This window comes from Corticium candelabrum, chromosome 16 (genome assembly GCF_963422355.1).
Source record: "Corticium candelabrum chromosome 16, ooCorCand1.1, whole genome shotgun sequence".
Lineage (NCBI taxonomy): Eukaryota > Metazoa > Porifera > Homoscleromorpha > Homosclerophorida > Plakinidae > Corticium > Corticium candelabrum.
Window position 1 is genome coordinate 4009209 of NC_085100.1, and position 25183 is coordinate 4034391.

General features: G+C 41.3%; 7 protein-coding genes across 11 annotated transcripts; 3 read left to right on the plus strand and 4 right to left on the minus strand.

Moving 5' to 3' along the window:
* Positions 1-344: 344 nt before the first annotated feature.
* LOC134192258 (cyclin-dependent kinases regulatory subunit-like) lies at positions 345-1029 on the minus strand. The gene is made up of 3 exons (XM_062660979.1): positions 899-1029; positions 714-841; positions 345-651 (listed from the first exon to the last, which is right to left on the minus strand). Exons 1-3 carry the CDS (start codon positions 955-957, stop codon positions 587-589), a joined length of 252 nt encoding a protein of 83 aa, XP_062516963.1. The 5' UTR covers positions 958-1029; the 3' UTR covers positions 345-586.
* On the plus strand, positions 934-4412 carry LOC134192253 (protein mono-ADP-ribosyltransferase PARP16-like). Its single transcript, XM_062660973.1, has 4 exons — positions 934-1269; positions 1327-1473; positions 1527-1724; positions 3955-4412. The coding sequence occupies exons 1-4, from the start codon at positions 1069-1071 to the stop codon at positions 4396-4398; spliced, it is 990 nt and encodes a 329-aa protein (XP_062516957.1). The 5' UTR covers positions 934-1068; the 3' UTR covers positions 4399-4412.
* A 107-nt stretch (positions 4413-4519) lies between these two features.
* Positions 4520-5944, plus strand: LOC134192257 (stAR-related lipid transfer protein 5-like). 2 transcript variants are annotated; one of them, XM_062660977.1, is made up of 7 exons: positions 4520-4652; positions 4817-4863; positions 4938-5040; positions 5112-5141; positions 5208-5325; positions 5387-5480; positions 5607-5944. In XM_062660977.1, exons 1-7 carry the CDS (start codon positions 4554-4556, stop codon positions 5800-5802), a joined length of 687 nt encoding a protein of 228 aa, XP_062516961.1. In that variant the 5' UTR covers positions 4520-4553; the 3' UTR covers positions 5803-5944. The 2 variants fall into 2 exon arrangements, with proteins under 2 accessions (XP_062516961.1, XP_062516962.1); XM_062660978.1 differs by having other exon boundaries at positions 5208-5262.
* LOC134192254 (ceroid-lipofuscinosis neuronal protein 6-like) lies at positions 5809-12614 on the minus strand. 2 transcript variants are annotated; one of them, XM_062660974.1, is made up of 7 exons: positions 12324-12379; positions 12117-12261; positions 7932-8030; positions 7689-7877; positions 6892-6947; positions 6692-6832; positions 5809-6179 (listed from the first exon to the last, which is right to left on the minus strand). In XM_062660974.1, the coding sequence occupies exons 1-7, from the start codon at positions 12377-12379 to the stop codon at positions 5906-5908; spliced, it is 960 nt and encodes a 319-aa protein (XP_062516958.1). In that variant the 3' UTR covers positions 5809-5905. The 2 variants fall into 2 exon arrangements, with proteins under 2 accessions (XP_062516958.1, XP_062516959.1); XM_062660975.1 differs by lacking the exons at positions 12117-12261; positions 12324-12379 and adding an exon at positions 12536-12614.
* LOC134192255 (ciliary microtubule associated protein 1A-like) lies at positions 12347-13579 on the plus strand. Its single transcript, XM_062660976.1, has 5 exons — positions 12347-12484; positions 12546-12656; positions 12715-12828; positions 12894-13238; positions 13302-13579. The coding sequence occupies exons 1-5, from the start codon at positions 12433-12435 to the stop codon at positions 13436-13438; spliced, it is 759 nt and encodes a 252-aa protein (XP_062516960.1). The 5' UTR covers positions 12347-12432; the 3' UTR covers positions 13439-13579.
* On the minus strand, positions 13337-22542 carry LOC134192252 (GPI mannosyltransferase 3-like). 3 transcript variants are annotated; one of them, XM_062660971.1, is made up of 15 exons: positions 22362-22542; positions 22186-22303; positions 21655-21762; positions 21443-21564; positions 19328-19483; positions 19193-19244; positions 18615-18697; positions 18420-18548; positions 18291-18355; positions 18085-18233; positions 17969-18027; positions 17000-17047; positions 16814-16940; positions 16709-16747; positions 13337-13683 (listed from the first exon to the last, which is right to left on the minus strand). In XM_062660971.1, the coding sequence occupies exons 1-15, from the start codon at positions 22499-22501 to the stop codon at positions 13603-13605; spliced, it is 1476 nt and encodes a 491-aa protein (XP_062516955.1). In that variant the 5' UTR covers positions 22502-22542; the 3' UTR covers positions 13337-13602. The 3 variants fall into 3 exon arrangements, 2 of the variants coding, with proteins under 2 accessions (XP_062516955.1, XP_062516956.1); XR_009971916.1 differs by lacking the exon at positions 13337-13683 and having other exon boundaries at positions 18096-18233; XM_062660972.1 differs by lacking the exons at positions 22186-22303; positions 22362-22542 and having other exon boundaries at positions 21624-21757.
* A 315-nt stretch (positions 22543-22857) lies between these two features.
* LOC134192259 (uncharacterized) lies at positions 22858-24692 on the minus strand. The gene is made up of 2 exons (XM_062660980.1): positions 24600-24692; positions 22858-24513 (listed from the first exon to the last, which is right to left on the minus strand). The coding sequence occupies exons 1-2, from the start codon at positions 24648-24650 to the stop codon at positions 22972-22974; spliced, it is 1593 nt and encodes a 530-aa protein (XP_062516964.1). The 5' UTR covers positions 24651-24692; the 3' UTR covers positions 22858-22971.
* Between the last annotated feature and the right edge of the window lie 491 nt (positions 24693-25183).

The window sequence follows — 25183 nt, forward strand, 5'->3', positions numbered from 1 at the left end:
AATTTGTCTGGGCACACAACAGTTACTGATCCTTCTGATCTCTTCACAAGCATTTGTTGCTCTACTTCAAGCCTCACATGCATGCAGATATGTCGAACTATGAAACAAACTGTGTATTGGAATAAAGTGCTAGCTGCAAGCAATTGAAAGACTACATTATTGTTACAAAAGACTTGCATAAGACACAGCTGTATGTCTAAACTATTGCTTTTGAATACCATTCTTTGCCCGGCAGTTTGCTTGTACTCATTGAAAGTACAATACAAATCAGGCTGCGTATAGGTTCTTGGCCAATGTGATCATCAAAGTCAGATCTATGGCTTGCACAGAACAGATTTACACTGTCAAGTATCAACACTACATTTTCAATGCAAACTACACGGAGATTAGCACACAACTTCATGTCTCTTAGTCCTATTTCTAAGTAACCTAAAGAATTTACATCAGATTCAACCTCAAATACCAGAAATACAAATACAACGGGGTAAATAGCAACGACGAAAGGACAAGTACGCAAGGTCAAACTTCCTGGACGTAGCCTTGCACGTACCACTTATCCTCGAAAGCAAAACCTAGCGGAACCAACTTAGCTACATCCATTGACCGCTTTACGATCCGTTCTCGGTCTTCTGAACAATAAAATGTGAGGTTCTGTAAATGAGAGGTCGGGGTTACTAAAATCCGGGAACACACACAGTTGACAGGTCGCTTGCCTGGTCTGTGACGCATGTAATGAATCCAGCCCTGCGATTGCTGCACACCAATGCCTCTCCACTCTGGTTCGTTCATAAGCTTGTCTTTAGGTACGAGTTTAGCGATGTTCTTCGGTAGCATGACGTGTCTGTACGACAAAAGCATTGGCGGCAAAAAAACGGCACAAGCAGCTCGACATCTTTACCTGTATTCATAATCTTGGTCGTAGTACTTCTCTGAGTAGTAAATCTGGTCGACTGACATGGCTGAATGGTACACAACTGAATCACGTAGCGCCGTCGAGATGAATGAGGTGGTTTGAAGAACCGCTCTAGTCTGATTGGTTAATCCTCGCAGTTAAGTAAAGTCCCGTACATGGGCAAGCTTATTAACTACCCGTATGTGGAAATGGCCTCCCGGAACGAACTTGTTACTCTTCTCCGTGAAGCTCCACTGGCATGCGACTTGTCTATTACTTTGTTTCAGAGTGCTGCTAACAGTTACAAACACGACAGCCTCTTAAGACCGTTTCCTCCATTTTTCATCGACAATGGAGAGAGGGACATCGACAGATTGGTACGTGAAGTCCCACTACCTGTTTTCGTGCTATGCGAAAACTATGAATGTTGTTAGAGGTCAGTGGCAAATGGAATCTCAAAGCAGGAAGTATTGTGGGAGCAACTGGAAAACAAAACTACCACTAATGACGTGTGTGAATTACTTGCGTGGCTTCTTATTGATTTGAAGACATTCACATTGAAAATAGCACCACATTCAGTGGTGAGACGTAGTTTGTTTTGTGGAACCCGCTTGACACATTTTTGTTGTGCTAGTTTGAGGACTTGCAACAGAGAACTGGTCGATCGAGTTATAACATTCGACCTGACTATGTTTTCAAAGTGGATTATCTGGATGACAGTCGCTTTTCATCGCAGAGAGAGACGTTTGGAACTTTTTATGCTTACCATGGTAGTCGCTTAGAGAATTTTCATTCGATACTTCATCATGGTCTCATTTCTCATCTTAACAAAGTAAGAAAGCAAGATGTGTGTGTGTGTGTGTGTGTGTGTGTGTGTGTGTGGTGTGTCTGTGTCTGTGTGTGTGTGTCTGTGTGTGTGTGTGTCTGTGTGTGTGTGTGTGTGTGTGTGTGTGTGTGTGTGTGTGTGTGAGGTGCGGTATAGTTCAGTTGGTTAGAGAGTCATCTTATGGAGGGATTACATCCAGGACCTTGCAGGGTTGCAGGTTCAAGTCACAGTGATGGCGAGCTATGGCATAATTTCCTTGGGCAAGAAACTCACATACAATTGCCTCTCTTGACTCAGGAGTATAAATGAGTACCTGGTCATTGACTAGGGTGGCAGAAGCCTCTGACTGCGACAAAGTCCATCAGCCACTGGGGTCCTGGTGGGACTTCGGGTGCCCACACCACATTTGGCATCTCAGTCGGTGTTTCTGCAAGTACCTGGCCAGGCTCCAGGAGATTACTTAGCACGGCCCATAGCTCCTGCGTAGTGCACAGGAACCCAGCCATCTGGCTGGGGCCGGCATAACCGTAACGAACGGCAGCTCCTTATCCATTGGTCATGTGTGTGTGTGTGTGTGTGTGTGTGTGTGTGTGTGTGTGTGTGTGTGTGTGTGTGAGCGTGTGTGTGTGTGTGTGTGTGTGTGTGTGTGTGTGTGTGTGCAGGGGCATCAGAATCCCATATAGTTGCCCATATTAGCTAGCATAATATTATATATTGTGTACCAAATAGTCTAGGTCATCAGAGTTGGTTGATATTTAGAGGTTTTCATTTCCAGGGTCGTAGGCGTTAGTGAAGTGCTGCTAAGATTATTTAGCAAGTTTTCAGTGTTTTAGCTGTCAAAATAAGACCTGGTTAGGCCACAAGAACAAAATTAGTTGTTTGACCGGAAATGTGGCTCAGAAATCCGTGTGCGCATTAAATTTTTTTAATTATTAATGGTAATTAATTAAGTAACATTAGACGCTACCTGTGAACAAAAGTCTGAATTTTGCAATCTGCTATTTAAACTGCCAAAAGAGCTGAACAGTGAGTGCCTCCACAGCAACACATCGTTGGCCGTTTGGTACAGACTCATTCTGCTAGACTTGTACCCAGTCCTCTCCTCGCGTGCTTGCACGCGATCGAGAAGAGCATGACACCAACACGTGGTCGAACACTTGAATATATGAGCGCGTGAGGAGAGGACTGGGTACCAGTCTATCATTCTGCTAATACCTGGACGCAGTCCAGATGCCCGGATAATTTACAAATGTGATAAATAGAACGATTTCTAGTCCTGCAAGACCTATTAGAACAACTGTGATTTGCACCACCAATTGATGCACGCACATTAGCTAATCAAGTTGGGATTTGGCACTATCTCAGAGCAAACTTGATAGCTGAGCATTATGTAACACAAAAAACAACATTGTACGAGACGTTTTCTTCAAATAACGTCCATTATGTGTAGGTTTCGTTTTACTGGTTCGTGTAAACTTTGATATTTGCGTAGGCGAAAGTAAAGGTGCTTTTGCATCGCTTATTCACCTTCAATCGGCAGCGAAAAGCACACATACAGCAATGGTTCGGCTGTAGAATGAAGGCACTTTGTGTCAAGTGATTATGTGCTGTGTCGCACATTTCCGTGTATTTTTGCATCCTTTTGTACTGTAGTATGGCCTCCATTCATAGAAAGAAACAGGGGATTGCAAGTCGCTCAAGACGATCATGTGGAGTCTTACAACATACGAACGACTGAGTCGCTTATGAACTGTAACCTGTTCTCTTTCACTGTTAGAGTCGCCTGAAGCATCTAGACTCGTCCCTTGTGTGCTCTCCTAGTTGGCCTCGGAAAGCAAGACTAAAACAATGCGCCACGCAACACAGCAAGCGTTCGGTCCGCAGCCCAAGGCCTTAACGTACTTATATTTGGCAGAAATATTGCGTTCTTTCACTACTGTAGAAGAAACTACTGTACAAGCTCATGAACAGTTAGAATAGAAATAGAAAACAAATCGGTGTGAGAATTGGTGCAGTGATCCTGTCAAACAACTAATTTTCTTCTTGTGGCCTTAGCATGCTTTTTTGCATGACCACACCTATACTTAGTCCATGCTAGACCGAACCACTCTACATTTGCTTCTGTTGCATCTGGTGTGTGTGTGTGTGTGTGTGTGTGTGTGTGTGTGTGTGTGTGTGTGTGTGTGTCACTGTGTGTTTACAGGTATATGTGTTTCTACTAATGTTCCATTTCTAGAATTCCGTGTTTGGAGCTGGCACTTACCTTTCCTCCGACCTCAACGTCTGCATGCTATACAGTCCCGCATCTCGCGGATGGCAACACAGCAGACTGGGCACCAACATCAGCTGCATCGCTGTCTGCGAAGTCATCAACCATCCAGACGTAAAGAAATCCAGCACAGAGGGAAAACCCAAACCTCAACAATCGAAAGTAGAAGGAGGAGAAATACCTGGAGCAAGCATACCAGAAAAATATTACATCGTCAAAAACAACGAACTTCTCCAGATTCGATACATACTCGTATTCGGCCAGAAAGTGCAAACCCGGACATCAAGAAGGGGATTTTTTAGTAGACATAAATTTGCGGTCATTATGTGCCTCTACCTTTTGGCGTTAATATTCATAGGTTTTATTCAATCACCCGTATATAGGCAATACATTCATAAATTTCTGCGGTAAATTTATGCGCGGAGACACTCAGAATGAATAACACAGAGACAAGCGCTCGAGACTGTGGGCGTTGTTTTGGAATGAAAGCATTCCAATTGGTGTTGTTCGACGGCTGTCTATTACTGCCTATTACAACACCTTGATATCAAGCACTCTACCAGATAATGTCCGACACAGACGCGAGATTGCAGCAGGCGGACGCAGCCTCTCAAAAGCTGCTCGACTATACGAGAGAAGAGTGGAAAGTTATCAAGCGCTCGTCGGTTGGTTCTCTCGCATTGCGTCCGTCTGGGGGTGGTTTGTCCGTCGCGAATGCTGTCATGGGTGTCACCGTAGTCGCACTCATTCTCACACTTCTTACGCTTCGTCTCCACCGCGATGATTATCCTAACAAACACATGTGATAACTGGCTTGTTGATCTTGCAGGGAGTCGTCGTGTCTTGTCGGAACGTGCCCGATCGCAGTGAGAAAATGTAAGTTTCGCACTATCCACGCCCCTTAGGCGGAGCCAACGTGTGTTAGGGTTCTCGACGATTTCTCTCTCTAGCTATAAGGGCGAGGGCGAATTGGACGTGTCGCCTGAGCAGGCACTTCATTACGTAACACCAGGAAATGATTTACCACGAAAGCAATGGGACTCGACGACAAAGGTGAGCCTAGCTAGACGGACAGTTGTACGCAAGTTGCCACTCACATAGCAACTATGATCATGACATTGTAGGAATGGAGAGAAATAGAGAAGATAGACAAGGTTTCGTTTGTGGGACGCATGGGGTACGTACAGTGTTTACTTCCATTTGCTTGCCTGTTTGTTCAGGACACGGTCGTCATTCAGACAATAACAAAAGCTGCCATGGCCGGGTTCATCAAGGGTAGAGACTTTGTGGATGTGGTGTCGAGCAGGCGTCTGTCCGACGGCACGCGTATCCTTTCCGGTCGCCGTCGTGCAACGTGTCAGTTTGATTGCTTTGTTTCTAAATCGACGTTTATGTCTAGCTGAGTCTACAGACCACCCACAATGCCCACCCGAGTCCAATCACGTGAGAGGGACCAACTTGACTTCTGGTCTTGTATGTCTACCTATGCCAGGGTATTACTCAGTCTCTCATCACCAGGTCTCCTCCAGTCCCAGGGAACCGAGGTCGTCCCTGGAACCGGTCTGAAAGTGGAGACCTGGATCATACTCGTTTATTGTCTGTATCATTTGTCTGTGCAGGGAGCCCAATAGGACCAAATTGGTTTTCCTTATTCAGAGTATACTGGGTGGCATGTTGCCTACTGCACTGGTCGAGTCTGCGATGCCTGCTAGCATCATCAAATTCTACACCGAGCTACGAAATGCTTTGCAGAATGCACCGAGGTGGGTCGAGTCGGATGCTCCAAGAGCTATAGCATCTAACACTATGGTGTGAACTTCATAACTAAATCCACATATAGTGGCATAATCATAGGTGATAGATCATCAGTAACAAACAGGAGTACACATTTAATACTTATAAATGATTATAAGCATTATCAATGGTAGTTTGACATACAACACGATGAGTAAAATGACCATGGTTCAGGTACGTAAAGAAGTCCGGGGTATTTTCTCCGCATGTCGTGGTTGTTCCACAAAAAGACAATCCAGATGATGACTAAGGTCAAAGTGACACCAAATGTGTAGATCAAGAAGCGAGCATTGGCGTCGGGAAATAGATTGTGCTGCCGCCTGGCTGCAATGACTAATAGCATGATGGCATACGAAACAAGGAAGAGAGGGAAAATCTGACCCTCGGTGACGAGATACCTGGAACGGACAAGAACAGTTTGGTAACAATTTTCATATTTTATATCATACACTCAATTCGTGTGCTACATATACAGTTGGACATGTACGTGCACAAGCCCTTTCTCCAAACTAACCATTAGACAGAACGGTGTCTCTTACGCTTGACTAGCACTAGGAGAATCTCTTAAACATAATTCTGTTCGGTTGCCTGTTCTTGAATAAGCAAAGATCACATTGAAATGGTCCTCTACCTCCAGACTTTACAGAAATGCCAATAGATTTCAATGTCAACGCTGGTTCCCTTTGCAAATCAAATAGATCTACATTCAAACCAGGCAGTCGTAGCTAAATCATATTTCACCATGCAATTTTGTTTGTGTGCACTGATGCACAACGTAAAATCAATAAAATCAATTTTCTCACGAAGGTCTCTATGCACTGGTTATAGCCACCCGTCGACCACAAATTCCCAATACACGACTAACATCATGGATTTCTAGTTTATAATTTAGAAGGGACTGTGAACGTACCAGTAGTAAGTCGCGCTGAAAATCACAAGTAACCAGTCTTGAGGAGTGAGCCTCGTCATGGATGGATGTTTCTTAATACTTTCGTCCGACACAAATGATCCGGCAAAGTAGAGTATCAAGACAAAGAAGAATGGAATATACCTACACAAGTGTTGTGAACATTGGGAACGTCTTAGAAGCAGTGATTTAGAATACTCTACCACATCAGATGGCCAAGATGCTCATCGTAGAAATACAGCAGCTCAAAGGAATGTACCTACATGTGTTACAAACCATCATTAATTTCCCGTTGTTGTAGGGTACACTAGACTCATTATACCGTGATTGTCCATACAACAGACATAATGCAAATGAATACCCACAACAGACATAATGCAATAGGGTAGTGTCAGTCACACAGCTAGAGATCTCTACATGACACACATACTGTGGGGAGTCTGTTGTCACATACGGATACTACACTGCCATCTTCCTTGACAAAGAAAATCCTACACCCAATCTTTGGTACTGACATAAATTAGTATCAACTGTAGGACATTCACCTCCACAATCCCAAATACAGTTATAAGTCTCTAAACGGTTGATGTATCTCAAAATTCCTGTAAGGAGAGCACAGAAAGAGAGTATGCCTATAGCTACAGCCCTAACTAAAACCATTTCAATGCTACCCAGTACTCTCCTCGTGTGTTCATATATTCACATGCTTGACAATGTGCTGGCGTTACACTAAACTAAGTGAACAAACTGATTGGCTGTACTAATGATTATGCAAATGATTAATGCATAGATGACATATTTTATCACATTGTACAGAAGTAAGTTACACACACAAATACACACGGACATGCGCACACACACACACACACACACACACACACACACACACACACACACACACACACACACACTGACAAACCTACCAATTAATAAAAATTAAAAAACTTCAATCGCATTCTACACACATTGGTTTACCCAGTCATAATCCTTTCAAGCTTACCAATGTAGATGGTTTGAGTTCTTTCATGATTGGGTTGTCAGCTACTGAAAGATGTAACTGATAGCCACTATGCACCAATCGATGATTTACCGAATCTCCCACCAAATGAATACTGGCGCCCATAACAAAGAACACAACAGCCAAGTATGACAATGTGGATGATACTTTCCTCGGTGATCTTTCCATCAACTATACCAACACGTTTATAAGATATTTACAAAAGACGGCACAGCAATATGTCACCTTCAACAAGCAGTATGGTGTAATTACGTTGTAGGCCATGTGGAAGTAGTCACCAACACTGGGTAGAGATAACGGAGAATAGTCCAGTGGTACTACAAGCTATATGTGTGTACAATAACAACAAAGTAAAACAAATAAACCGTATGCAAACTGTTCTTATGATATCCATCAAAATACAAACACAACCGCAATTCAAGTCCCAAGGTGTCAATTCAAACTGTTTGAAACTTAGTCTGAAGTTTTTGTATAGAGTAGAAGACCCACCTTGTTCAATTCAGAGTGGAATTATGCTCAACAGTAGGTGCTTATTGACTATAATAATAAGACTGAGAATGCCCGTACACTGGTGGTGGAGTACTTCACAATTGCAAGTGAAGCAAGGTAATTGCCTTTTTCTGGTATCCAGTCCAGGACACAAAGCAAACGGATGGCAAACTTTGACTATGCAGTGGCATAGGCATGAGGCAACCGATCTAGACAAGCCTCAGTTAAAAAAGTGGGCATAGCAGTTGGAAAGTTTCAATTGGGTGTATATCCACAAAATTTTTTGATTTTTGCAGAACTTCAAGATCATGCAACAAAGATAATATATATATATATATATATATATATATATATATATATATATATACGAGAATTCCAAGTCTTAGTCAGTTTCTCATCTCAAAAACTTTATCAAAACTGCAATGTGTAGTCAAGTAGGCAAATCTCAACTACAAACATCTAAAACTTCTAATTGCATACGTGCATGTAATATCTTGGCGTTGTAGCACCATAGTTTTACAGACAACTGTTCTAATATGTTCTTGAAAGCTCGAGAAAACGGTACCCCACTGATTGAGGATATCTTTGAACATATTCCTTTCAAAGTCTTTAGAATGAAAGATGATATGAAGCCCAGAGATTCAAAAACTGGTGGATGGAATAGACCACCTGCTGTAGTAATATGGCTTCGTGCCTGGCATCTTTTCAAATTCTGCTGCTTCTGCTACTGTACCAGGACTGATCGCTGCTTTCAATATATAGAAAGGCTGTAAAGAGTTACGGATTGTAACATCGAAATAGCCAGGTTGACCATCCATGAAATCTGGATGATATACGTCTCCTGGTCTGCTTGAATCATAACCTGAGCAGTTCTGTTCTTTTTTGACCTGCTTGTTTCAACAAGTAAAGCTTGGAATATTACTTTACAAAGAGCATTGTAACGTTGAACATTTAGCAAACCCCTAGGGCAGCTAATTAGGTAGTCACCAAACGGATCAATTATAGCACCACAACAGCATAAAACAGAAGATTGATGGAAGAGGAAACATCAGAAGCCGAGTCTTGTCCAGGTCAATTACGAATTCATGCGGAGGAATGGTGAGACCTAGATTAGGGTTGGGTAATGCCCACAACCAAGCCCCGGCATGGTTCCACGAAATTGTGTTCAGACGAGCTTTGTCTCGTAAACTCCCATTTTCCATTAAGGAGTTGAAAACATTGTAACGTGTCTGTTTCTGAATATCCTGCTGAGAAGCTGTGTTGAGATCCAGGGTGTGCATTGCAGGCAATTTCCTTCCAAGAATACTGTACGCTTCATTTTTGCCTTAAACTTAAAATCATGACAAAATACCTCTTCAGCAAATTTGGCATTCAAATTGCCTGCGTTTCTTAAGAGACTCTGAATCAACTTTGGGTGGTATTGCAACTTCCTATGAAAGCAGCCGCTGATGAGGTTAGTGTTTCTCTGAGACCAAGACCACCTGTGCAAATTGGTAGTGTCGCCTGGAGCCACGAGAAATCTAGAATAGATGAGTGAGTGATTAGTCCTAGAGATTGTCTCAAACCTCTGTCAAAACGAGAAAATTCACTGTCTGTCAGACCAGGTTTTACAGTCCGCAAAAGGTGATTGACCTTACAGACACTCAAACAACTGCACAAAAGATGTATTCAACCTGGGGGTCATCTATGTCGTTGAGATGTGATTGAATATCAAGGACTTTGTCTATCCGCTTAGCGACAGAATTTTGAAAGAAAATATCTGACCCATGGACTGGTGAACTGAGCAATTCCAATCCGTCAGTAAGCCTATGAATTTCAATAGGACATTGAGGGAACGTATTGTCCCTTGATGGCCAGTAAATCTCATATTTACCCTGATTGATGTGAAGACCGGATCGAGGACATTTTGCTAAGAACAATTCTAATAGAGAAGAGATGCAGTCTCGATCACCAACAAATGTGCCATCATCCAGGTACCACAGTTGCAGATCTATGCCTGTAACATTGCTGATGTCGTCCAGAAACTCTAGTAATACCGTGAAAAATAGCATTGGACCTAGTGGGTCTCCTTGTTGAGCGTCAGCAGTTAATAGGATACGATGATTGCCGAACCTAAGTTCTCCTGGTGAACTATAGCACCACTGCACCAATGCAAATAATTCTGGAAATTCTTCATGTAATCGTGGGAGAAATTCTTCACGATGACATTCATTGAACGCATTCCGCATATCAACTTTGAAACAGTATAGATTTTCTCTCAAGCTATTGGTAGTGATGTAAGACTTCAGAGTGTGAATAGCAGCCTCCAATCCACCACATACACCTCCTTCAACTAGACCATACGGTAAGAATACTTCTTGTAAACGAGGTTTGACTGCTGTACAGCAGATCTGACTGACTAAACGTCTAATCACTTCTCCAACTGCAATCAGATGTATCCCTCCAGATTTAAAATTCACGGCAGTCAATGGTGCACCTGACAACCATGGAAAAATGCTTACATCCACTTTCCCTGATAGTAACAGTGAAATGAAACATGTGAGATTATCTAACCATGCCTGTGCATCTGGTGTACATGACCCTTTGATGGCATCCAAAAGGTGCTGTGCTCACAACTGAGAAAAGCCTGGGCTGAATCCTGCAGGAAATGCTTCCAATGCAGATAGAACGGCTAGACCATCCGCAATGAGTGGGGTGGAATTTCATCAAACCTGTCTGGTAAGGAGTAATGTGGGTGACGATTCTCTGACTCCAATAGAGCAACTGGATCATCTCCAGAAGCGCATCCCACAAATCCCGATGTTTTCAATGCATCTCCAAAACAACCTTCTCTTGCAAGCTGCAGTGAGCGACGAGCGTTAAAAGAATTAGGACTGTCTGATGTCCTACGTACACCTGATCTATTACTCTCTACTTTGGCTTCTTCCTGCAAGGATAACAAGTCTCCTTGCTGCCAGCATCAAAGGTGTGACAACAACATCTCCTTCACCGGTGTTTTTCCTTGCCACCTCTAGGAGATGCACACATAGCACAGCTTTTTGAAAACATGTGGAGACAAACAAATCTCCACAAACCATCCTGACATGCATGCTGTAGTTCGTTATATATATATATATATATATATATATATATATATATATATATATATATATATATATATATATATATATATATATATATATATATATATATATACAAACATTAGGCAATTTCTTAGTAAAGGTACATTATAGACTTGATCAGTTTTGTTACTGGTCACGTGACTTACGTTAGTGGCACTGTTCAAGTTGATATTAACAAGCTACCTCAATAAAATTTGCAGGCTACTAGTAGTTATGCCTATGCTAGAAAAATGCCCTTGCCTCTAAATACATGCAACCCTATGTCTTCTAGCTAATACTAGTATTTACTACACATATTGCGCCTGCATTTAGTAGGAGGCCTGATCGATCAAGATCTGTATATGCCATTGCGAAGTCAAATCTGTGTTAGCTAGCATATAGTAATCCGTCTCTCTAAACTGTCACTAGTGAGTCTGTTACAACCAGGAGCCAAGACACAACCTCTCAAATTGTGAAGTTGCAAAGCATGCTAAACAAAGTTCTGTGCTTAATTAATTAATTAAGCAGTCACGTGCACCACACAACAGGAGTCTGTTGCAACCTGCTGAGGCTGCTCAGTGCTGTATGTATAATGGTCTTATTCAAAACAATTCAATCACATGACTATAACTTAGTAATACATCATGTTAACGCAAGCCAATAACGACTGCAATCTGGCTCCAAAGTCAATTTTAATTATCTAGATACTAAACTTGGACTTAGACTTCCTACCTGTCAACCAATAATTACCAGTGAACTGTCAGCTCTGGCTAATTAATGTGCTCAAAATAATAAATCTTCCACGCGGGTTTTAGCTAACCATAGCAATTGGTCTTCCAAAGTCTAGGATCCAATTTTCAACTGCCAGGAGAAGCCACAGAGAAGACTGAAATCTGGAGTTTCCACTTTCTTCCTGTTGAGTCATTTTGTGTGACTCATTCACTGTGGAAACGTGTATTCCACGTCTACGAAGTTCCATTAGTCAACACAGCGTCTCTAAATGAAATCGTATATATTAAACGCATACGGGAGTTCCAAGTAATCTGAGCCCGTATCGTTGCTAGGTAGCAGTCGCCCTAACATATAAAACAGGTCAACGCAGCTCGTCAAATCAAGCTCTCCATCGTGTCTGTGCGATGACGGAAGACACCGAGAAGAAAATGCCAATGATTGCTGCCAGGGAAACTGGTAAGGCTCTTATTTCTGGTCTCACCGTGAGAACAGACACGTGCAACTGACCTTGCCGCAGGCCCCGGTCCCGGAAGATATGCTCTTCCCAGTGGTGTCGGCTTTCTGCACCACGACTTCACCAAGCTGCAGCAACCAGCTTTCTCTTTCGGGCACCGACTAGAAAACTCAAGTAAACGGTTGCGTGAGACTGAATTACTGTACGTTGCGTAGCAACCGTGTCTCTACAGTGTTCAAGAAAGACTGCAGTCCTGGTCCTGGATACTTCATCGAACCCCTGATTTCAAGGTATGGAAAAGACGGCACACCAAGCTACTCTATTCTGGGCAGACAAAAAGACCCCAGTAAGTACCACGTCCTTGTTCATCATCAATCATCCTCGCTATACAATCGTCCCTTTTCTGTCTAGACACCTTCAAAACTCCAGCACCAGGTACTTATTCTCCAGAGAAAGTACATCCCCAAGGAGAGCGCCACGCCCCTAACTACTCCATGGGCCAGCGCACGCGGTACCGCAAAGCTGACACGGTACCGTCTGCCAACTCTTACTCTCTACCTCAACTACTCGGCAGCAAAGTTCCTAGTAAACGGTCATCAGCCGCCTTTTCTATGACAGGACGAGCAAAGACGGGCGGTTTCTCTGAAGATCTTGCCAAGACTCCTGGCCCAGGCAGATACAATGGGGTAGATCCTAATGTAAGTGGAAAGAAAGCACCCGGATATTCCATGCTTGGTAGGAGCTACATGCCAGGAGGTAAATCAATCGGACCATACATATTCTGTATTGTACTAACATTCTTTCATCCTCTTTTGGTAGACTCGACCAAGAAGCCCGGTCCTGGTGCTCACAAACCAGAGGGTGTCACATGCAACAAGCCCAAGGCTCCTTCGTTTTCTCTGGGTATTCGACACTCTGAGTACATCACACCACTTATTATTGATGTTCCTGAGTAAATAAGTACAACAAGACATCATAAGAACATTCTCTTTCTCTTTTGAAAATGTAGATTTAGTACTCTGTCTGTACAAACAGAGCGAATGTACTCTGGCAATTGACTGTCTTTGGCTGAATAAAATAACGACGCAAACCATCTATCTCGGTGTGTACGTGTCCACAGTCAATGAGACCATCGACGATAAACAATGACAGTCTGTCCAATCCGCTTTTCATGAAAGTGAGTGTGAAAAAACACCTCAACCTAGTAAGATACAAATGACATGATTGCAATATCAATTATAGAAACAGAAGTCAGTCGCAACTGCAATGCATACATGCAATACTATAGTTGTTATATAGTTTCCTTTTCTCAAAGTTCACAGGTGAGACGAAGAACAAAACTTTACTACAGACAGCCACTACTGAACAGTCACTACTGAAAATGATAGAGTAAACACAGGATGTATGCATCACACACCACGCCCACACCCACCCACACACACACACACACACACACACACACACACACACACACACACACACACACACACACACACACACTCAGACAGACAGACACGCATGCACGCACACATGCACGTGTGTGCACACTTACACACACACACACACACACACACACACACACACACACACACACACACACACACACACACACACACACACACACACACACACACACACACACACACACACACACACACACACACACACACACACACACACACACACACACACACACACACACACACACACACACACACACACACACACACACACACACACACACACACACACACACACACACACACACACACACACACACACACACACACACACACACACACACACACACACACACACACACACACACACACACACACACACACACACACACACACACACACACACACACACACACACACACACACACACACACACACACACACACACACACACACACACACACACACACACACACACACACACACACACACACACACACACACACACACACACACACACACACACACACACACACACACACACACACACACACACACACACACACACACACACACACACACACACACATTGTAAATCATGTCATTCAAAGGGGAAGTCCAACAAAAATGAACTTAACTTGTATGAGTAGATCTTACGAAGACAAATCAATCCGTATAAGTTACTCCGTTATTTTCGCTTTTGTATACGAGAACGAGCGATGTTTCTGTGACATGCAACGCCCACGCGCCTGCTCCGCGCTTCCTGGTCGATTAAGCTCCGCCCACTGCGAACAAATCAATGCGTTTACGGATGACTGCTACGGATATATCGAGAATGACGAATGTGAATGTGAAGATATTATAAAGATCTGCCTTCTTGCCGTCAGTGGTTCCTCTCTAAAGTAAAATGGTGTCGGTAGAGCTGTTTTCCCGCCAGACTTTGAAGCAGAATTCCTCAATACCACGGCTTACCTAGAGAACGCGCTTGTGCTTGATCATTTGTTCATCCTTGTTCTTTTAATATCCGAAGAGAAACGTTCAGCGCGCCGTCTGACGTGTGGTACAGAGGACGTTCCTATTTTTACATCCAGTCTGCTCACTTTCTTTTGCCGCTGATTGGCAGAAGGTTACAATCCCGGATGTACAAGTAGGATCATCCTCTGTTGCACACGCCAGACGGCGCGCTGAACATTTCTCTTCGGATATTAAAAGAACAAGGATAAACAAATGATCAAGCACAAGCGCGTTCTCTAGGTAATTCTGCTTCAAAGTCTGGCGGGAAAACAGCTCTACCAACACCATTTTACTTTAGAGAGGAACCACTGACGGCAGGAAGGCAGATCTTCATAATATCTTTGCATACACATTCGTCATTCTCGATATATCCGTAGCAATCATCCGTAAACGCATTGATTCGTTCGCAGTGGGCGGAGCTTAATCGACCAGGAAGCGCGGAGCAGGCGCGTGGGCATTGCACATCACAGAAACATCGCTCGTTCTCGTATACAAAAGCGAAGATAACGGAGTAACTTATACCGATCGATTTGTCTTCGTAAGATCTACTCATACAAGTTAAGTTCATATTTGTTGGACTTCTCCTTTAAGCTTCAACATTGCTGATCAGAACTACCAGAATGTGTACACACACAAAGTATACGCAAACAAGCTGGATACAGTCATGACTGATATCTGTTATTAGGAATCTCATGAATTATCTAATGCCAACATCGTTTTAGTTTAGAGTCCACGTGCAAACAGGCTTACTACACCCCATGATACTTTACTCAATTTCCCATTGCATGTATGCCATACGCATCTGTATCTATTGCAATAAGACTTACCTCGTATACTGTGCATCACTCATACATACCTACATATACTTTTGCTTTTCACCTGACCATTGAAAACAAACCCAATCATGCACTTGTTTAATTAATAGCCCAATGGCATTCCTCACTCCAGTATAAACTGCTAAAAATCAACTACCAGTAGAAATGCATGCATTTTTCTGAAGCAGTTTAGGACATGCATGTTGAGTGTTACCTACTACATGTAGTAAACAGCCAATCTATAAACTATTTGAAGTATTACCAATAATGAAGTCATATAAAATTCATTCCCTTACAAAACTCTAAGTATTGCATTCATGTACATATGACACAGGCATTAGGCTACACCAAAAGAATTGTTGGGTTGGGGTGACATTAGAGAAAGAAAGACGGGCAAGCGAGCGGTGTGTTGTTACCAGACACGTGAAATGCTAGAAATAGTAGGGCAGGCCAATCACGTGATGTACAACCGGCCGGCCGGCCAGCATGCTAAACAAGGGTGTAACTAATGATCACCCATTGAGGCAAATATGTGACCGAACGTCGTCTCTTTCTCACTCTCGTGACCAATCTAACAAGCCTATGTTTTTGTACATGTACAAATTTGTTTTAGTATGTGTAACACACATACAGTCAGACATCATTATTCCAACACCCGATAATCCAACACCCTCGCTTTCCCACAAAGGTACACGTGTAATCAATCTACTTGTTTCACTGTGTATTTGTACCAAGAATCCAACAGTCGCGTTAATCAGACAGAAACAATCGAGACAAACGTGGTTGGAATAATGACGTCTGATTGTATATCCATATTGGATAAACTATACATACACATTGTATTTTAAATACATTGTACCTCTTCATGTACTTTAGCACTAAACTGTGGTGCATGAATCATACACAATTACATTTATAACTGCTTGCATTATCATACCTTTGAGTACTTCTTGTAACCAAACAACAACTCAAGTTCCTAACACAAAATCATACACACTACAAATGCAACGCAGGTAATAAACATTAAATAACCAGACTTCACCTTTTCCAGCAAGTCATATATAACTATATGAGATGGTAGTTCTTTCTCATGAGAGTAACTCTCATTTAGCCAATTGACTGGATCACCATAGAAGCGATCGTCCTCACCAACATAATCAACGTCTAAACTGTCCATGAGACCTTTATTACACACATTATAACATCAGTGTTTATACAAGAAATGAACCTCGGCGAACAGTCCAAATGTCGCAAGCTTATATTGTGATGAAAATGACTGAAACAAAAACTCATGCATTGTCAATTTGCAGTGTGTAAACAATACTTACGCAACCTTCAGACCAAAAGTGATAACCTTAATGTTTGTAGTACATACTAGAAAATTTGATTTTAAAATAAACTAATTAAGCCAACTAATAATGTTACTGACTACTTCCCTGCAAATTATCTGTGTATGCTCTATTGGTACACCATGATGCAACATCATATTTTTTGTCAAGAACAAGTTTGACTATCAATCCTATGTAACAAAATTCATCAATACATAAACACATTTCTATTGATGCTTCACTTTCTGTGACTGCATGTGATGTGGTGCTCAGTCTCATCCATGAGATAATATATAACTGATTAGGCCACAACTAGACTAAAAATCATGTTTAATTAAACTAATAGTTGCAGTAATTCACAAACTATATATTAACTGTCTACTTACACCATCTCAGCTTCTGGAACTGTCAAATTGGTTCTATGGTTTGCAATGTGCCTTACAAGAGCTGCTACATCTTAATTCCACAAACACATATGACATCTATTACAATTATAAAGAAATTACATCACACTTAACACAATATCTATCTGACTCTCTTAACTTCTTCAATAATATCAACTGTCAATTGTTATCAAAATCTAATCATGTGCTCCAACGAAAGTTAAGTGCAAAACACTAATCTCTACTCCACATAACTAAAATCACATCATATGTGATTCCACCAAATTTAATGTAGCCATAGCGTAACAAAATCAGTCTAACTTGCATGAGCTACAAGACAGGGAATTAGGAATTTAGAACAGTTAAACTTTTCAGTTCCTGTATCAGTTTGTGCATATAACTAAATATAGTAGCCACAAGGATAACAAATCACTGAACATAAAGCAAATAATAGAGACAAGTAATCTATCAAAACACAGACTACACCTGTACAATGGTGTAGAGTGACATGGCATTAGAAACAGCACACTTTCCACACGCCCTTCCTATTGAAAAGGTCACTTGATATCTGCACATGTAGCAGGTCAATAAGCAACAGAAACCTGAGCCTCACCATCCAGATATCTCATGACACTCAACGTGCCACGTTGATGAATCAATGACGTATAGACTGCTACAGGCGTATTGAACACAATAAGACTGACTAACACAGTCGTACGCCACTTTCCAGAAATCGTGCTACAAAAATGACCTAAACACACACAACAGTATTTTGCATATATTATTCTATCTGAAATGTAATACACACCAGCGTAGACTGCCGCAAGTGGTAACAGTGGAACCATGAAACGAAATTCCTTGTGACTGAGCAAGCTGTCTCCATCCAATACAAAACCATATTACCATTTCTGTACAGTTGCCCCAAAAGTTTGCTCACCTGTGAATAACCACATAACAACACATAACAACAAACAGCAGCAATCGCCTACTTGGGACATTGACTACGCCAAGTAAGCACAATGGAAGATGAGTACCAAAGACAACTGGTATGCCCTGAGACAAATACCTGAAACGTACAAACTATGTTCCAAACAGCAAAAGTATTCACAGTGAAAGCATTGTACACATTTACCAGTGCCATGGATGTGTACCAAACAAAGACCCCAAATCATAAAGTACATTGAATTTGAAGAAGTTCCACAGAGCAACAACAAACTGCAATTAAATTCAAAAACACAATCTATTAGATGTTGTTAAAATTAATAAATTAATTAAATCTTAAAATTCTTTAACAACAACAACTTAACTAAACTTATGCAATTCAATTTGTTCTAACACACTGTAGCAATACCAAACGTCTACATTCACAATGATGACCCACAACCAAATTCCTACAAAACTATTCGCTAAACATTGACAAACAGTAAAACATTTAATAATCAAGAACTTTAGTTCAAGTAATCTAATGATCTATACGTTCCTGAAAGAACCGTGGCCCATTAGTTTATATCACAGCTCTAACTTAATTTCAATAACTCAAATGCAATTCAATATACAATAAGTGCAAAGTCTTATCCAATCCAATCATGTGACCTTTTATTAATTAAACCAAGTAAAAATAAAAAGTCATTGCCCTACCAACAAATCATAACCAATCGTATCCCCAAACTCACAGAGTTCATCAATTAACTTCAATCTCACCACACTGACCTTTCCATAAAAGTAGGAATCCAACGCCACAGAAACAAAGGCAGCAATCACACTATCAATACAACAAAAAATGATAGTTATTGTATCATAGCAATAAGCACACAAAACACACAGCAGTCAGTGACAATGACTTACGCAACTGGAAGCACGTGTAAAAGAATAAAGTCCAGTTTGTTAGTAGCTGCTACCAAATGAGTACCAAAAACCACAAGCCAAACAACAGCAGAAGTTGGTCGAATGAGCACAGACAAAGCACCAATAGAAAAACAAACCCACACACATTTCGAAGATCTATCAAATAATGACGGCATCAAACAACGATCGAAACAACACACAAATAAATTAATTAAACAAAGTCACAAAGCATCTTCCTAGGCCGGCCAACAATAACAACTTACAGCAACATCATTTTAAATCCGAGTTACAATTGCAAAGTATTAGAGTATAACTGTTAGCCTAAATGGCTATGCATTCATTTACATTCGTTTACATCAAGTAAAACAAAGATCAAAGTGTCAATAACAAACCTTTCCAATGTTACACTTCTGTAATAGTTTTGTTTAAGTCATACAAACTACATATATAGTTTTGTGTCAGCGCCCACATCACTCACAAATCTCTCACATGCCCCTCCCCTAGACACCTGCGCATACGCCAGCCACCATATTGTCACATGTATATCTCATGCATCCACGAAGCAGCTGCCAACACCATGGTTCTGATGTGCATTAGTGTGTAGTCACTTTTAAACATATTAAAGTTGTGAGCCTACTGACTACAATAACATGCTAATATTAATTATGAGTAAAAGAATGTGTTAATATTAAACAGATACCGCGTACACGTGTAGTATGGCTCGCCCGTACCTAAATTCAGGAAGAGACTGACGTGAAACTATATATGTAGTTTGTATGGCCTTATCATGCAACCAGTCTCGATAAAGTGTGCCACTACACACGGCATTGCTCCACGTAAAAAAAACCACAAGATTTCTCAAAAACCTCAACCACTCTAATATCTCTGTCAATAATACGTTTTATAAGATTTATTTGTGTATGTAAATGCATTGTGTTTCATGCTTCCAGTCTGTCTCAACCACTAACAAATCTAAAACGTGTCGAAACACAAACCTAGCAACCAATGGCCATCACAGTGTATCAACTGGCAGTGATTATAATAAAACTATTTAAATAAGGCAAGACCAATTACATTTGTTGACGCTCGGATTTGCCAGTACAGTTTGAAACTGGACCAAACTAGAAATAGAATTTTATGTATGCATGCACAATGACATATTTGCTGTCACTTGGTACATACATCCTACGATTATGACTTTGAGAGTGTGAACATGTGGTCAAGCAACTGTTTCAGCATTCTGCTTGATATCAGCCTCATAATTTTGTTTCAGCGATTGTTATCTAACATTTTGTAGGAAAAGCAATGCAAACTGTGCCTGCTCAAGCGTCATATGATCATTATTATTACTTTGGTCGGTCCAGTTTTTGTGTCCAAATATACTGATGCACTACTTAAAATTGAAACTTAAATACACTGTTGTATGATAGTTTAAAACTACAAAAACAAAAAGTTAAGACATTCAAGTTAAAGGCCACTGTAGTACAAAATTTGTGATAAACAGAATTATTTATCCCTACAAAGGATTGTCCAGCCTCTCTCATTTCTTCCTCCCCAACATGCTGAAGTACCAACAAGAGGTACAACAGAAACGATAATAGAACAAAAACAAACTGAAACAGAAACAGAAACAAACACAAACCAAAACAGGAACAACAAAACCAAAACAGGAACAACAAAACCAAAACAAAACAGAAACAAAGGTAAAAAGAAACGAAACAGAAACAAGACACACTAGAAGCCATCTTCATAGAATAATGGGATTGCACAACCCACATGCCAATTTTTGCTAATTCTTTCTTTGGGGGTCTGTTCAGAGGAGTACCGTCTTTACAACTCCAAGATTTTTGCAAGATCTTCATACCATGAAATATCATATTGATATGATATGCTAAGCAGTTCAAGAGCTCTCAGTTTACAGACAGACACACAGACAAACACCTCTTAAGACATTACAGACTCACTTCCCTGTGCTACTCTGGTTGTAATAACATAACGGCAATTTCAATAATAATCAATGATGTGCAATGCACAGTAATGGAGCTCAAATTATAAATACTGCTGCTACATACGGTATTATTATATTACCCCATCACACAATATATGATAGCATACCGCAAAGACGATGAGGTGAACCAAATGCTAAGAGTCACAGTAATCAATGCCGCCTCCAAGCTGTTTGCTAATGTTCTCGGCATGCAGTAGAAAGAAAACCACGACGTCAAACTACACAACATCTAGAAATGCAGTTGAGGACATTTACGTTGATAAGAACAAATATGTATATATGCATTACTGGCATTAGGAATAAAAAAATCGATGGATACAGCCCAAGTGGCAGCAGATGGTGACTCCAAGTACCCTGCAGTGAGTCGATACACACAAAGATCACTTAGTGCAGCAAAGAGCCCCATGACAAGCCGAGGACAGAACCCCTACAAAGGACACACAGTATTAAAATCTCAAGTCACACACATTCCGAACATTTAACAGCAACAGCAAACAATTTTACATAATTTAGAGTCAGTATGACACAAATTGAGGAATAAGTGTGGCTTGGATCGATGCTTGTTAAGTAATGCAAAAGATTTAGGGCTAATTTTAAATCAAAAACCAATTAGCAACTACATAGTCTGTAGAAGTTGTACTGTAGTATGGACTATATTTGTCAACTATACTATATTGTGTCTATATTGTCTATCTATCAATAATTGTCAACATAATTAATATAAATTCTAGCTGTCAACATAACTAACATAACTTCTAGCTGTCAACCTAATTAATATAAATTCTAGCTGTCAACATATGGTAGGCTAATTAAGTGTCTGATATCAACTAGTACTTCTGATTTCACTCACAAGAGCGAAGCTTGAATCTAAACCAAATAATTTCAGCAACCAGTAAACTAATGCAAACAACAGAGGATGCGCGTAGCCACGAATTCCTTCTTTCCATTCCCACGTCAGATGCCCAAACCTACAACAATAGACTGTTACCACATTCTCACTATCTCAATTTCAACACTATGCAATACCCGAACACCAAGCGATGTGCCACTTCCAAGCTCTGCCAGTACTCGTCAGGCACAAAGTAGGTCTGCAAAACGCAAGCGTTGACTACTCGATAAATAATGACTCCGGCTACCGCGCCACGGCTTGGCCATAATTTATCCATTTAGATAATAAATGTATCCTAACCGACTTGCATCAAAATAATTTCGCAACCCGGATAATCTGTGGTGGTCCCGGATAATGTTTATACGATGGTATCATCTTCTAGCTACGACGTTAATCGGAATCGCAGGAGGCGTCTACATCTTTCAGCCACTGTTTGAAGAGCGTTACAAGGACAAAACAGAAGAAAAGACGTGTACGTCGGAACAGAACGCAGAAACGAGCGAATAATGTTGACGGATTGTCGACAATGTGTGTTTGAATCCTATTGGATGATACAATAGAGGGAATGTATTAACCGGTTGACATTTTAATTAATTAAATCATGTTGATGGACTAGGTTGCACCAGGAGCATATGAAGAGTCTGTTCTCGTTGATATTTACACATCACTAAAAATTAATTGACTCTACTTGTACAGCAAACATAAAATCTAGAACACAGAAACCTCCAACTCCACTAGCTTTGTCGTCTAATGTCTACAGAATGCACATTTCCAACACTGATCCCTTCGTTTGAAGTATCTCGGATGTGCTTTCTTGGCGTGCTTACAACTATGCAAATTGCGAGGTAAATATTTACTCATTATGTTAAGTTTCTGCATTTGTTGGTGGAACATAAATAACTTTTTCCCTTTTTGTGTTACAACACCTGGATGCCGACCACTAGGCATGTATTGACCCTTGCGATTGTTTTTATTTCTCTTGCTGGTTGGATTTCTGGGTATCTTGCCTCCGGACTGATCGAAAGACTTGTCCTTGTAATAGTCAGGCGTCCGTCCCCTTTGTTCATCCCAGTTGCTTGACTTCCAGTTCTCTGCCTTCTCCCATTTTTTGTCTTTGGCAGAATGACCAGTAAAGCCTTTTAGAAAACTAGCAAATGCTGACTGGATTCCCTCGGTTACATTCAGTCCAAGCGACTTCAACGTCATCAGCCCTCCTTGCATCGTCTCTTCGAAATGCCTAACAGTTTCAGGAACACCATTGACTTGACTCTTTATAGCACGAGCAACAGTTTGCCAACAATTTGTCCAATCGGGGTTACAGTTGTTTGCATTACTCTTCATTTTCATACTCATGTACAGATCAAAGAACATTTGAGCTCGTCCTCGTTCCCATTCAAATTTCTTCCGAAAGTCATCAGAAGCGGTCCAAGCGGCAGCTAATTCCTCTTTCAGATGCTCTAAGTCTCTTTCTGTGGCATTGTGTTTTCTCTCTAAGGCATCGAGTCTGGTTCTTAAGGCATCGTTCTCCAACTTCCAATGACTATCAGTTCCAACGTCATGATCAATATATGATGTATTTTGCGTCAGAGGGCATTGTGTGATATGATTCCAGGGTTGAGAACTCGACTTCTGTTTTGTTGTATTATTGGGTATCATGCACCAATACAAGATCGAAAGTAAAACCAGGAAACTCAGCCCCAAAACAGTAAAAGTAATTACACGACTTCCTCCCAACTGCCACAACTGCCTAAAGCGATCAGCTGGATTTTCCTCCTCATCTCCATCATCAACATCACAAGGGACTGCATCCATGTTCTCAATAACATTAAGATGGTACCCATTCTCATGATCAAAGACTTCTCTGTGACCCACTACCTCCACTAGGTTTGCATTCTCCTCATTCATTACCTCGTCGTTCAACAACACATCATGCAAGCCAGCCCTCATAGCGTGCAGTCCGTTTGCCTGCTGATCTCCGCCCATACTTCCTTCTAATGACGCAGCGTCCGTCTCCATCTGCTCAAACGGACAGTTCTCGTCCATTCTTCCCTCTCCTACGTGTGCAGCTACATCATCGGCGATATTCTGTATGAGGTCTAGGTTGTTCTGTTGCTGTGCGTCGTCGTCGACTTCCGGGGCATTCGCATTTCTGACTGCATTGTCTGAGTCAGACGACTCAGTCAGCACTACGAATTCCTCCTCATCTCCGTAGCTTAGATCATCTACAACAGCTTTGTTGTCGACTGATGCGTTTGCAACTTCGACGTTCTCCTGCAACTGTTGACTGGACTAGGAAAAACAAAACAACAATTTGAGCATCAAGAGTTTCACGAAACGATAGAAGTGCATCGGGTCAAGTACGCTTTTACGCGTACCTGGCTGGGTTCGCCGTCTAGTAGCTCCCACTGATAAGAAGACTCTTCCATCGTGAGCTAGGTGACAATCAACAACGCGTAAACCTATCTGCAGCTCCCGGATCATTTGATTGAAAACCTCACGTGACTGTTGTTACCATGGTAACGGAGTCCAGCTCTCATGCTCCAAGACCAGTCTACCTGTGACATACCATTTTCTCCTGTTGTCCTTGCTTTGACAGACTAAATTACTAGCTCGGAGCTGCAGGGGCACCAGTGCACGTGTCACATGAATGCATATTGAGTCTCTTCAAAATTCCATGATAGTGTAGATTGTCAATATTTTCTAGCTAGACTTTAACGGATAGTATATGGCTGCGATCGTTGTCTATACACCCACTGAGGTATTTTCACCCAGAAACGACTGCAAACGGTAGCGATGAACCAATTCAATTTCAACTTCAACTGCAGCTTGGGTTACCCCATAATTGTTAGAGTAATAATATACTATACAGTCACTAGAATAATGGTACTTACAGTAGACCTCCTACGACCTATCACGTGACCAACGTTTTGAGTCTCCTCAGTTCTACTTGTGACAGGTA

What these genes read in the sequence shown, in the direction of transcription:
- LOC134192255 (XM_062660976.1), top strand. Translation starts at nt 12,433, where the DNA reads ATGACGGAAGACACCGAGAAGAAAATGCCAATGATTGCTGCCAGGGAA. An exon ending in GATTGCTGCCAGGGAAACTG is followed by an intron (nt 12,485 to 12,545) that starts GTAAGGCTCTTA and finishes ACCTTGCCGCAG; the next exon opens with GCCCCGGTCCCGGAAGATAT. An exon ending in TAGGAGCTACATGCCAGGAG is followed by an intron (nt 13,239 to 13,301) that starts GTAAATCAATCG and finishes CTCTTTTGGTAG; the next exon opens with ACTCGACCAAGAAGCCCGGT.
- LOC134192253 (XM_062660973.1), top strand. Translation starts at nt 1,069, where the DNA reads ATGGGCAAGCTTATTAACTACCCGTATGTGGAAATGGCCTCCCGGAAC. An exon ending in AAATAGCACCACATTCAGTG is followed by an intron (nt 1,474 to 1,526) that starts GTGAGACGTAGT and finishes TTGTTGTGCTAG; the next exon opens with TTTGAGGACTTGCAACAGAG. An exon ending in TCATTTCTCATCTTAACAAA is followed by an intron (nt 1,725 to 3,954) that starts GTAAGAAAGCAA and finishes TTCCATTTCTAG; the next exon opens with AATTCCGTGTTTGGAGCTGG.
- LOC134192252 (XM_062660971.1), bottom strand. Translation starts at nt 22,501, where the DNA reads ATGGATAAATTATGGCCAAGCCGTGGCGCGGTAGCCGGAGTCATTATT. An exon ending in ACTTGCGGCAGTCTACGCTG is followed by an intron (nt 18,234 to 18,290) that starts GTGTGTATTACA and finishes GTGTGTGTTTAG; the next exon opens with GTCATTTTTGTAGCACGATT. An exon ending in GTTACAAGAAGTACTCAAAG is followed by an intron (nt 13,684 to 16,708) that starts GTATGATAATGC and finishes GTATCTTACTAG; the next exon opens with GTTGAGGTGTTTTTTCACAC.
- LOC134192254 (XM_062660974.1), bottom strand. Translation starts at nt 12,379, where the DNA reads ATGTTAGGGCGACTGCTACCTAGCAACGATACGGGCTCAGATTACTTG. An exon ending in AACTCAAACCATCTACATTG is followed by an intron (nt 6,948 to 7,688) that starts GTAAGCTTGAAA and finishes TAACACATGTAG; the next exon opens with GTACATTCCTTTGAGCTGCT. An exon ending in TTCAGCGCGACTTACTACTG is followed by an intron (nt 6,180 to 6,691) that starts GTACGTTCACAG and finishes TGTCCGTTCCAG; the next exon opens with GTATCTCGTCACCGAGGGTC.
- LOC134192257 (XM_062660977.1), top strand. Translation starts at nt 4,554, where the DNA reads ATGTCCGACACAGACGCGAGATTGCAGCAGGCGGACGCAGCCTCTCAA. An exon ending in AAATAGAGAAGATAGACAAG is followed by an intron (nt 5,142 to 5,207) that starts GTTTCGTTTGTG and finishes CTGTTTGTTCAG; the next exon opens with GACACGGTCGTCATTCAGAC. An exon ending in GTATGTCTACCTATGCCAGG is followed by an intron (nt 5,481 to 5,606) that starts GTATTACTCAGT and finishes TTGTCTGTGCAG; the next exon opens with GGAGCCCAATAGGACCAAAT.
- LOC134192259 (XM_062660980.1), bottom strand. Translation starts at nt 24,650, where the DNA reads ATGGAAGAGTCTTCTTATCAGTGGGAGCTACTAGACGGCGAACCCAGC. An exon ending in TAGACGGCGAACCCAGCCAG is followed by an intron (nt 24,514 to 24,599) that starts GTACGCGTAAAA and finishes TGTTTTTCCTAG; the next exon opens with TCCAGTCAACAGTTGCAGGA.
- LOC134192258 (XM_062660979.1), bottom strand. Translation starts at nt 957, where the DNA reads ATGTCAGTCGACCAGATTTACTACTCAGAGAAGTACTACGACCAAGAT. An exon ending in GACCAAGATTATGAATACAG is followed by an intron (nt 842 to 898) that starts GTAAAGATGTCG and finishes TTTGTCGTACAG; the next exon opens with ACACGTCATGCTACCGAAGA. An exon ending in TTACATGCGTCACAGACCAG is followed by an intron (nt 652 to 713) that starts GCAAGCGACCTG and finishes TCTCATTTACAG; the next exon opens with AACCTCACATTTTATTGTTC.